The sequence below is a fragment of the Hypomesus nipponensis genome, chromosome 3, assembly GCF_054491055.1.
Source record: "Hypomesus nipponensis isolate SF chromosome 3, ASM5449105v1, whole genome shotgun sequence".
NCBI classification, from domain to species: Eukaryota; Metazoa; Chordata; class Actinopteri; order Osmeriformes; family Osmeridae; genus Hypomesus; species Hypomesus nipponensis.
The window spans coordinates 6,274,118-6,286,552 of record NC_140363.1 but is presented as its reverse complement, the minus strand read 5'-3'; the positions used below and the strand labels follow the sequence as shown (position 1 = coordinate 6,286,552).

General features: G+C 43.5%; 1 protein-coding gene across 1 annotated transcript; it reads right to left on the bottom strand.

Annotated features, from left to right (window-relative positions):
- Positions 1 to 3,600: 3,600 nt before the first annotated feature.
- On the bottom strand, positions 3,601 to 11,939 carry LOC146299565 (uncharacterized). The gene is made up of 8 exons (XM_084683163.1): positions 11,885 to 11,939; positions 6,687 to 6,724; positions 6,159 to 6,266; positions 5,896 to 6,006; positions 5,426 to 5,579; positions 4,994 to 5,163; positions 3,944 to 4,861; positions 3,601 to 3,636 (listed from the first exon to the last, which is right to left on the bottom strand). Exons 1-8 carry the CDS (start codon positions 11,937 to 11,939, stop codon positions 3,601 to 3,603), a joined length of 1,590 nt encoding a protein of 529 aa, XP_084539289.1.
- Positions 11,940 to 12,435: the final 496 nt, after the last annotated feature.

The following is a 12,435-nucleotide window of genomic DNA, read 5'->3' as shown; positions in this document are numbered from 1 at the left end:
TCACATCCACATCTATAGATGGAGCTTCTATATCAACAACAGGTCCCTCCAATGACATTGGTAGCTTTGAATCTGGAACATCGACCACACCAATTTCTACTTCCTTCTTTACATCTGGGACTTCTACATTGACATGTGGAGCATCCAGTCCAAATTTAGGGAGTTTCACTGTTGGTAGTTTGAATTTTGTTGGGGAACCTTTGACTTCAACATCAGGTTGTTGGATCTCTGCCTTGGCTTCTGGTAATGTTATATCCTTGTCTGTTTTTGACAAACTGAATTCCATTTCAGGACCTTTGACTTCTGGCAGTGAGATTCCAAACTTTGGCATCTTAAACTTGTTTCCTTGTCCCTCAAGTTCAACCCCTTTGCTCTTCACACCAACATCTATAGATGGAGCTTCTATATCCAGTACAGGTCCCTTCACTGACATTGATAGCTTTGAATCTGGAACATCGACCACACCAATTTCTACTTCCTTCTTTAAATCAGGTACTTCCACAGTGACATATGGAGCATCCAGTCCAAATTTAGGGAGTTTCACTGTTGGTAGTTTGAATTTTGTTGGGGATCTTTTGACTTCAACATCAGGTTGTTGGATCTCTGCTTTGGCTTCTGGTAAAGTCATGTCCTTATCTGTTTTTGACAAACTGAAGTCCATTTCAGGACCCTTGACTCTTGGCAGTGAGATTCCAAACTTTGGCACTTTAAACTTGTTTCCTTGTCCCTCAAGTTCAACCCCTTTGCTCTTCACATCAACATCTATAGATGGAAGTTCTATATCAATAATAGGTCCCTCCACTGACTTTGATAGCTTTGAATCTGGAACATCGACCACACCAATTTCTACTTCCTTCTTTACATCGGGGACTTCAACATTGACATGAGGAGCATCCAGTCCAAATTTAGGGAGTTTCTCTGTTGGTAGTAATTTTGATTGGGAACCTTTGACTTCTATATCAGGTAGTTCGACCTCTGCTTTGGCTTCTGGTAATGTCATGTCCTTGTTTGTTTTTGACAAACTGAAGTCTATTTCAGGACCTTTGACTTTTGGCAGTGAGATTCCAAACTTTGGCATCTTAAACTTGTTGCCTTGTCCCTCAAGTTCAACCCCTTTGCTCTTCACTTCAACATCTATAGATGGAGTTTCTATATCAAGTACAGGTACCTTCACTGACATTGATAGCTTTGAATCTGGAACATCGACCACACCAATTTCTACTTTGTCCTTTACATCAGGTACTTCCACAGTGACGTGTGGAGCATCCAGTCCAAATTTAGGGAGTTTCACTGTTGGTAGTTTGAATTTTGTTGGGGAACCTTTGACTTCAACATCAGGTAGTTGCATCTCGGCTTTGGCTTCTGGTAATGTCATGTCCTTGTCTGTTTTTAACAAACTGAAGTCCATTTCAGGACCTTTGACTTTTGCTAGTGAGATCCCAAACTTTGGCGTCTTGAACTTGTTTCCTTGTCCCTCAAGTTCAACCCCTTTGCTCTTCACGTCAACATCTATAGATGGAAGTTCTATATTAACAATAGGTCCCTCCACTGACATTAATAGTTTTGAATCTGGAACATCGACCACACCAATTTCTACTTCCTTCTTTACATCGGGGACTTCTACATTGACATGTGGAGCATCCAGTCCAAATTTAGGGACTTTTACTATTGGTAGTACAAATTTTGTTGGGGAACCTTTGACTTCAGCTTCACTTTCAGGTGCTTTAATTTTGATTTCTGGCTCTTTGGCTTCTATTTTTACCTCAGGAAAAGAAACATCCACCTTTGGAAGACTGACATCCACTTCAGGGGCTTTCATGTCTGGCTTAGAAAATCCAAATTTAGGGAATGAAAACTTCCTTCTGTTAACTTTTACATCAACATCTGGTGCTGCTACTTCTGGTACTGCTGCATCTCTTGAAAGATCTTTCACTTCAACATTAGGTCGTTGGATCTCTGCTTTGGATTCTGGTAAAGTCACGTCCTTATCTGTTTTTGACAAACGGATGTCAACTTCAGGACCTTTGACTTTTGGCAGTGATATTCCTAACTTTGGCATCTTAAACTTGTTTCCTTGTCCCTCAAGTTCAACAGCTTTGCTATTCACATCAACATCTATAGATGGAGGTTCTATATCAACTCCAGGTCTCTCCACTGACATTGACAGCTTGTCTTCTGGAGTGTCAACTACCCCAATTTCTACTTCCGTCTTTACATCGGGTACTTCCACGATGATAGGTGGAGATTCGAGACCTAATTTAGGGAGCTTAATTGTTGGTAATTTGAATGTACTTTCTTTTCCCCTAGATTCAAAATCCTTGATGTCAAGCTTTATGTCTGTTGGTTTTAAATCCCCATCTGTGTCAGTGACCTCCACTTTTCCCCCTTGAATTTGAATATCACATTTTGAATTGCTTGAATCCACTTCACGAACAAATTCTGGTTTTGACCATCCAACTTTGGAGATTGTCATCGATGGCTTTCTTTCTTTTTGTCCGATCCCCAAAGCAACTTCTTTTTGTATTTCATATTCAAAATAGGGATCCTTGAATTCAGCATCCGACAGTTGGATATCTACCTTTTTTGATGCACTGAAATCAAGTTCAGGATCAGAGAGTTCAAATTTGGATGAAGCCAAAGGGGGTAGTTTAAATTCGGCTGGGGACACATTGACTTTTTCAACTTTAATGTTGTACTCTATATTAGAGTCTGTAATATCAAAATTTGATGTTTTTCCAGATACCTCTCCATCTTTTATCTCATTTCCTTTAAGAGAAATACCTGTCTTAGGGAACTGAATCCCAATTTCTGGAAATGTTTCATCCGATTTGACCATTCCAAAGCCAGGTGTTGGCATTTTTCCTTTCTTTGTCTTCTTATTTGATCCAGTTATGTTAACACTTATAAGATTTCCCTTATCTGTTGTGGCTGGTATTTCAGATTCAAAACGTTTTTCTATTGTGGCTTCTTCATGCTCTGATTCTTTTTGCAACTGGATGCATGTTTTCTGAACATGTCCTGTTGTTTGGATAGCTTCCATTCCAGGGATCTCTAAGTCCTCCCGTTTATAAAGTTCAATGGTGATTCCAGTGTCCTTGGGGATTGTTTTGTCCTCAGTGTAGGTCACAGTAATGTGTTCATGGCTATCTAAATCAGGAAGCAGTGGTTTGGGCAATTTGACTGGTGTAACTGTGGTTGTATTAATCGTTTCTGAATAGTAATTTGGTACGTCAGACTTGGTGATGTTTTTGTCCTGTTTTGGTAGTGTGGTATGCACTGTCACTTTGACTTTTTCTGACTGCACATCTGTCTTGGTAATTTCCTGGTGAAAAGACAGTCCTGAAATATCTTCATGTGGCATCTTAAATCCGGGTAGTTTGGAGACAACTTCTTTAACCCTGTTCACATCAATCTCCATTTGTACAGTTTCAGCTTGAATTTCTTCAATGACATGTGTAAATACAGGTTTAGATTGTTTCATCACTTGGGATTTAGTTGTCAATGCATCTTCCATGCCAGGTATAACCAAATCTTCACGTTTAGGAAGTTGGTCTTTGAAATGTTTAACTTTGGGAAGTTGGTAATCTGAAATTTCTTTCTTCACACCCTCAACTTCTGCTGTACAATCTCTACTTCCTTTAACATTCACATCTGTAAATGTTAAAAGTTCATCAGATACAATGTCAGAAAGGTCCACTCGTGGCAGTTTGATTGTGGGAGTGATTTTTGCCTCAATGTTGGCTGAAGCATAATTTATTTTAGTTTTGGACAGAAGATTAGATACATCCATTTTGGAGTCCTCGATTTTCGTTTCAGGTAGAAGTGTAATACTGTCACTACCTGTACCCTGGATTCCTGCCGTCCGTGGCTTAGCTGTGCCCATGTCTCCAAGTGGTCCTCTTGTCCGTATACCATATGGTTCTGTTAAATCTTTCTCTCTCACAGTCTTTGGGGATTGCCTTAGAAGCCCTACTTCTGACATGTCAAGAGACAGGTCTACTTTAGGCATGCTCATTTCAACATCAGTTGTCATGGTAGAGGGTAATATTTTCTCATGACTGGAAATGTTGATTGCTTCAGTGTTAACAGAGATTTGACACAAATCCAGCTCTGTGTGTGATACATCGCTATGGGTCATCGATATGTTTGTAAGTGGCTCAGTGGTCTCCATACTGGCTCCTAGAGTCTTAAGTCTTTGTGGCGAAGACTGAACATTTACATCCTGTTTCTGTATGGATTTGTTCTTTTGACTACCAGCTGCTTTTTCTTTTCCCATGATCCTGAGCTTTAGTTCAGAACGCTCTTTCTTCTTTTTTGTCTTTCTTTCGGGGGATTTCTTGCCAGAGGGGCACTCTTGGTCAGTTATTGCAGCTGTTAAATCTGTTGTCTTTAAAGTTGTGTCCAAGCTGAGGAGCTGCACCTTGTATTGTGGGGTAGACCCTGTTTGTTCTGGATCTTCTAACACATATACCTGAGGTGATTCTCCTGCTGGACTCCCTGGTGGGTCAGGTGAGTGGATACCTGATGAGCCTTGCCCCCTCTCCTCTGGTCCTGGGATGTGTGCTTCCTCGTCAGCCTGGTCTACAGACCTGCTGAAGCGGCCCTTCATTCTCAGACCTGACAACTTCATCTTATGCTTTTTAGTCTTGTGCTTGACAGCGTCCTGAGTCTTGATCGGCGACTCTGTGTCGCTTGTCGCAGGGCTGAGCTCCAACTGACGGTGCTCGTCAGCCTCTGAGGAGCTGTGAGATCTCTTAAAACGTGACTTTCGTCCTTTACTAAAGGAGGGGAACTTAGGCCATGAGATCCGGCCGTCGCCCTGCCGTTTGGTCTTTCCACGTCTCCTCATCTCTGGAGAGTCCTTTGCCCCCTGGTGGACAATAAGAAAAGGAAAAAAATAGTTATTTTCTATTCAGAATACCGCTGCTGAACTCTACAAAAGCAGAGAATACAGATAGTACTCATTATACAAGAATATTATGATAATAGTTACATTTTCGATTTCAGAAAGCAAGGCTGGATCAGTTTCCAGGGTGACAGCTTCAATGGGTTTGCGCTTCAGACAGAACTCTACTTTGTAAGGCTGGGCTCGTTCTAGAATCTGGAGAGCGTCTTCGTATGCCACATCCTCAAAGTACACTGTAGCGCTAATGATCTGGTCCCCTGCAAACACCCTTAGTTAATCCAGGTACACATTAAGATAAATACATGTACTGTTTATATACAGTATGTCGTTTATATAAAAGTATAATATAATATAAATAAAGTTAAATAATATAAAGTTATATACCCTTGAATTTTTACACAATATAAACAGTAAAATTCACTACATAACGTCCGGCAGATACATTTATTCAAATTCGTCACAAATGAGCTGAAAGTGATGTCACTTATAAATCCTCGTTAGACATAAACAGCAACTCACCCTCCTTCACACTCGTGTTTTTGGAGGCAGGGGACTCAGGTCTGACTTCCTGAATGAAGAGGCCCTCCTTTCCTCCTCCCCTCACCACCAGACCCTCAGAACAGGCCTCTTTAGCTGTTTTCACTATCATCCCAGACTCTGACATATTTATTTCCTACAACGTTATAAATAAATAGATCATATGTTTTAGTTACTGTAAGTTTTGTGTTTGATTATCCATGAAACATACAATCTGATGCTTAGTGGTATAATGCAATAAGTTCATGCGCTACCACTGAACTAACTCATTTGCATGTTCTACCACTGAGCTATGCCCTTCCTATGTTCTACCACTGAGCTATACCCTTCCTATGTTCTACCACTGAGATATGCCCTTCCCAGGTTCTACCACTGAGCTATACCCATCCTTATACTCTACCACTGAGCTATACACATCCCCATTAGAAGGAAAAGGATGTGGGTAATCTTACCTCCAGCTTCCTTGTCTTGGGCGTGGAGCGCTTGTCAAACAGAGAACCGAATCCTCGCCCGGCCCTTTTTTCTTTCTTGACACTTTTGTAGAGCGGATCATAAAGCTCTTCTCCACCCTGAAAAGAAATCAACCTTAGATCCTGCGTTTCTCTCTAGATATCAAGATTACTTTATTTGTTCATAGGGAAATTTGACAAATGTCCAAGACAAATTTCCATAGGGACAAATAAAGTAATCTTGAATGTCCCCACCCATAGAAGGTGCACTGCACCTGTGTGTCTGTGCCCGCTTCAGGAAACTCTTCTACAGGCGAGGATCCCTGTGGCCGTGGTCTCTCCCCCTCTACGATGTGGGACGGATCATCACATATCTATGGAGTCAACAACACATTATTGCTTTCCACCGTCTTTGAGGCTACATGTTTACATGCTACTTTCAATGCCTGCTAATCTGTCTTTTCTGCTCTACCACTGTCTCACAAGTGACCACAACCACACACTTGTTTGATATTCCATTTAAAATATGATGTTTTGCTTCATTCTTCTCCATTGTAGTTGAGATATTACTATTGTTCCACCGTGCCTGATGTGATTACTGTGCACATTGTCCTGGATGCTGGTAATGCTGGTAATACAAGTTGATTCTGGCCACTGAAATACTGTTAAAACTAAACACTTCTGATCTTTGATTTGCTCCTGTATTTTCTATACGCACTATTTGTATGTTGCTTTGGATAAAAGTGTAAGCTAGATTAATGTAATACAACAGCTTTACAGCAGCAGTAACTTACTGATTCGTCCTGTGGTCCCTGCAGCCTTCGGCTGCCCCCTGAAAGAAGGGTACAGAAAAAAAACCTTTAGCATTTAACTTTTTACACAACTTTGTCACTTGTTAAAAAAGAAATATCATCGTAGATAAATGTTCCATCATCTGGAGAACATGAATAACCAAGATGCCGCATCTGGATTGTGTGGCCAGAACATTTGCCATGTTACAATAAACTCTGGCCCTGATGATGACATATTGTCATATAGCATGGTGGTACTGGTGACTCACTGCAGCTCAGACTGGGACACTGACTGAGAGACTGGGTGAAAGACTGGGAGACTGGAGGGTAGACTGACAGACTGGAGGGTAGACTGAGATACTGGGTAAAAGACTGGGAGACTTGGTGAAAGATTGGGACACTGGGTGAAAGACTGGGAGACTGGAGGGTAAACCGAGAGACTGGAGGGTAGACTGGGAGACTGGAGGGTAGACTGGGAGACTGGAGGGTAGACTGAGCGACTGGAGGGTAGACTGAGCGACTGGAGGGTAGACTGAGATACTGAGTGTCCAGATTATTGGTAGCTTTTCCTGGAAAGACCTCCCTGGGGGACTGGCTTCCCCACAAGGCTGGAAAACAATCCACTGTATCGACCCAGAGTGCAGACAGCTGCTGATACCTGGTCTGAAGTCTCTGTAGGAGGAGGAAACATTTCCACCCAATCAATATGATCTAAATCCTGATAATACTGGATATGTAATCATACTGCTTTATTTAACCTTTTCATTGTAAAGTTATCCACAGTATCTTTGTGCAATGTTCTGTGTGATAGTATATTCCTATGCCCAAGGAAAATGGCTTGACTAAAACAGGAAATAATCTGTACAATAATAAGTGCTCTATTTTATAACAAAGATTCCAAATGTATTTCCTCACTGTCGTTTTATTAATGGAGTCATTGTAATTTCATATTAATTGCAGGTTCAAATTAGTTATATTATTTTCACTATAATATTTGTTGGAATGCTGTCATCACTTACAGTAATCCCGTTTTGCCTTGCTATACAAGACATGCAGTACCAACTATCGCCACCAAAGAACACAGCTTACTGTAAAATTGAAATGCATTGCTGCAAATGGAAATATTAAATAATACATGTATGTAATATAATATTTTATAAATTAATACCACATTGTTTTTCAGCTCTTACTTTTGAGCAGAGAAAATTAATTTTGATTTGACAAAATGTATTGAATTCCTCTTGGGAAATTACGCTCTTACAGTGATATGCCGCAATTCAGCACTGTGATCAACATTTTAATTACTGGAACTGGGTCCAGTACCCTATCACAGCAACAAGTCTTCAACACTCCCAAAGCATCATCACCTCCACAGTCTCATAACCTCCACAGCCTCATCACCTCCACAGCCTCATCACCTCCACAGCCTCATCACCTCCACAGCCTCATCACCTCCACAGCCTCATCACCTCCACAGCCTCATCACCTCCACAGCCTCATCACCTCCACAGCATCATCACCTCCACAGCCTCATCACCTCCACAGCCTCATCACCTCCACAGCCTCATCACCTCCACAGTCTCATAACCTCCACAGCCTCATCACCTCCACAGCGTCATCACCTCCACAGCCTCATCACCTCCACAGCCTCATCACCTCCACAGCCTCATCACCTCCACAGCATCATCACCTCCACAGCATCATCACCTCCACAGCCTCATCACCTCCACAGTCTCATCACCTCCATAGCCTCATCACCTCCACAGCCTCATCACCTCCACAGCCTCATCACCTCCACAGTCTCATCACCTCCACAGCCTCATCACCTCCACAGTATCAGGGCCGTAAAGACACAGCTAAACACATGGCTAAACCCATTTAGCAGACAGAGAATACTGAACCCAATAAAGTCAGTGCAACATCTCTGTCCTGGTAAACAGTAACTCCATGGAAAGCCCTGTCCTCCAGACAGCTTTGACGCAGTGCATCTGGATGGAGACTGGAGCTGTCAGGTGTCCAGTTAGACACAGTGTCTCTGCCAATTGTTCTAAACACATGGAGAGGGTGTAGCTCAGTGGTTGAGCATTGGGTTTATCTAGAGGTTGTAGGTTCCTGTGCGTTGCTTTACACAAAAGCGTCCGCTAACTGAACACATTATTAGTATTACCGACAGCAGCAGCTGCATCATTCCTGGTATGGTGTTTTACAACTATCTTTGTTCCTTTGAAAATCTTACAGAGGAAATAGATACACAGACAGACAACTCACCTGTTGAAGTCACCTGTCGCTTTTAAGAAACAACCTGCGTTCTTCCTTCTGCCTCACACACACTGCAGCTGCCCCAGACTGGCCAGGGTGCACTTGGTTTGAGATAATGGCCAGCCTCTGATGCACAAATAAGGGAGGACACTGCCTCCTCTGTGGGTTACAGTCCAGTCAACTACATTAACAACACATCAATCTTCCACTGGAATGAGTAATACGCTATGGAGGGGAGTCGCAGAGTCTGAATTAGAGGAAGGTGTGGTTGGTTACACTTCTCTTGAAATAATACATTCAACTTGCATATTTAGATGACAAGGCTTGCACATGATATAGACAAAACCTTTGCCAAAAACATCCCTTGTATTGTGTCTATGGGGTCTGTACTGACTGGCTTTGGAACCTGAACACCATCATTCAAGAGTCTCCTAGACAACCTGGTGATCTGCATCTATCCGTTGGTGAGGGGAGTGAGGGGGGAGGCGGGCAGGGGTGTGGACCCCTGACAGAAGCCCTGTGTTTCCGGGTCTACACCAGAACTAAACACATCTAATCCATTTGTGGCCAGTGACCATAGCTTCACAGTCCAGACCTCTACTCCAGAGGGCCAGTGACCGTGTCAGCACAGCCCAGAGCCAACCCCAAACCAGGGCTCTGCCTCAGAGGGTGAGATCCACAGGTCACAGGTGTTTAGATGCACAGAGTTAATTCCCTGTCTGAAATCAAACTCACAAATTGAATTGTTGGTACCAAGCCTGAATCATGTCTATCATGTCGTGTTCCAGTCTGCGTGAATGGCTGGTGTTCCAGGATCCTGTTCCTACATATGGCGTAACTCCCTGCTCAAATATTTGTGCTACGGGTGCTGCAAATGATAAGAACACCCACTATTGACCAAAAGTATCCAAATGTAATCACAAAGTAGGTGACAAATTCAAAAATGTCCGATGCTAATGATAGATGACAAATCGTGTCATTCTACCTGTTCACCTGGGTTAGTTAAGCAGCTGGGTGAGACCACTGTATGTGTGTGTTACATCGCCTGTCTCCTGTGTGTGTGTGTGTGTGTGTGTGTGTGTGTGTGTGTGTGTGTGTGTGTGTGTGTGTGTATGTTTCACACAATGTATGTTTGGCCTGGGCTCTCCTGTCTTTACACAGAAAAATAACTTTTAAATGTCTGCTAAAGAGCCAAGTCATGACATAATTCTTTTTTTTATTGTTGACTGCATGTTGAGGCTTTAGATGTTTCTTAGCAAAACAGATAGTCTTACATTTCTAATTAGCTTAAAACAGCATGGATTCACTGGGTCTGATTTCTCAATCAGTTTTAGACAGCTTGTGAACATAACCAGCTCTCCCATGACCAGCATTACTACAGCCGAGTTAGAATCTCCCATCTCACAGTGCACCTGGGCAGGCCTGTGGCCTGTTAGCCGAGCTAATACAGCACATTACATGTCCAGGATTTACAGAGAACCAGGGATTCGATCCCTATCCAACATACACAAGCTTCTTTCAGCAGGGGGTGGCTTGTTTGTATCCAAATCATAATGAGATTTCAGCCTCAGGGGGAAAAATGAATTCGATTTTCCCCCTGAGGATAATGAGCACATGGGACTGTCACGCCACATGCTTTCAATCTAAGCTGAAACATTGATACTAATCTGCCAGTAGCTTTGTCATGGTGTGCAACGCAGGTATGATGATGTGGGTGTCTTTCCGCGGGAGTCCTTCTGTACTGGACCCAGTGCATCAAATGGAAACTCCCCTCCTACCGTCCACAAACGCTGTGGAGGGGGGGGGGGGGATGTATCAGTAGGATCACCTCGCAAATTCCTATCAGCGAGGAATGAACGCTTGATGTTTGTGATGTTTGGGTATCCGTCTCTCCGGGGTCAGAGCTGGTCTGGGCCTCAAGGGTGGGGCTCAACACAGGAGGCTGAGCCTCTCAGAAAGACAAATCCTCTAACAGCCTCTATATGATGATAACAGCCTCTAAATGGGGATGACAGCATCTACATCGTTTACAACAGGCTCTACATGGTAATAACAGCATTTCTCTGTTGATAACAGCATCTGTATGACAGATAACAGCATATGGCAATCCCAGCCTCTATGGGGTGATAACAGTCTCTGTATAGGGTGATGACAGCTAGGGTTATCACAGTCTCTATTTGGTGATTCTAGTCTCTATATGGATGATAAATAAAAAGCCTTTACAAACCTTTGTTTGAGAATCACAGATATGTTTAGTTTTCCTTCCTGTGAGCACACACACAATATTCAACATCCTACATGTCAATAATCAAGTATTCTGTGCATTGTACAGTCAAAGAGTTTTGCATTTCAAACCATCCATCCATTCTGCTTAGATATGAAAGCTACAACATCTCAAAAAGATGAACGCTTTCCGGCTTCCAGAACACCGAATGAGTCACAAATATTTCAGACAATATTAGTGTACAAGTATGAAACACTGCTTCACTGACTGTGATTGATATGTCACGATGACAAGACAGGTGCATGTTGTCACAGTACTGAAGACTCAAAGAGAACGCCGTAGTCACAAAACCATTCTCAACAGTCAATTGAGTTTCCCCAGTATAGACAGGAGTGAGCACAGCACACCCTGCACACTGCAGACACACCCAGGAAACAAACACTTGCTACTCAGCTGCAGCGTCCGCTCACTCCTGCTGAGTCAGGGGACCACTCACAGCAGAGAGGAGAGAGAGAGAGACAGAGAGAGGAGAGACAGTGAGAGCTGTGAAACTGAAAGGCAGTAGTAAAAGATAACAGCGAGAGAGAGTGAAACAGAGAGAGAGAGAGACAGAGAGAGAGAGAGAGAGAGAGAGAGAAAGAGAGAGCAGTAAGAAGGAGAACCGGAACCGAGAGAGGAGAGGTGAAGAGATTAGAGACAGGGAGAGACGGATGCCCACCCGTGCTTGGCGAGGTGTGCCAGTTGGGGAAGGCGATGTGGAAGCAGTCACACATGATGGCTTCGTCCGGGTGTCCCTAGGAGGGAAGGGTCTGGGGCTGCGGCCAGTGGCGACGGGCTGCTGAGAAGCCTCTCTGTCCTGGGGCAGCCTCCCCTCAGTCGCAGCGGAGCGGGACGCGCACGCGAGAGAGAGAGAGAAACAGAGAGAGAGAGAGAGAGAGAGGGAGCGAGTGAGAGAGAGAGAGGGAAAAGTTGTTGTCCTAGAAAAAGATCACTGCCGCATCCACAGCCTGGTCCACAGTGAAGTGAGGCAGTTCTGTCTGGATCCTTGCTGTAAACACGGATCTCCGGTCCAGCTCAGTAACCCAAATATGGGAGGGGAGGCTCCTCCCATACACAGCCCCCCTCCCCCCCCCCCCTCTTTGCAGGAGCATCGATCTGACCCATCAGGCAAGGACACTCAGGACAGCTCAGACCGGCTCTAGACTGGGACAGTAACGTGGTGAGGAGGCACATAATTGAATTAGACTCAGAGCACTACTTGTGTTCAAC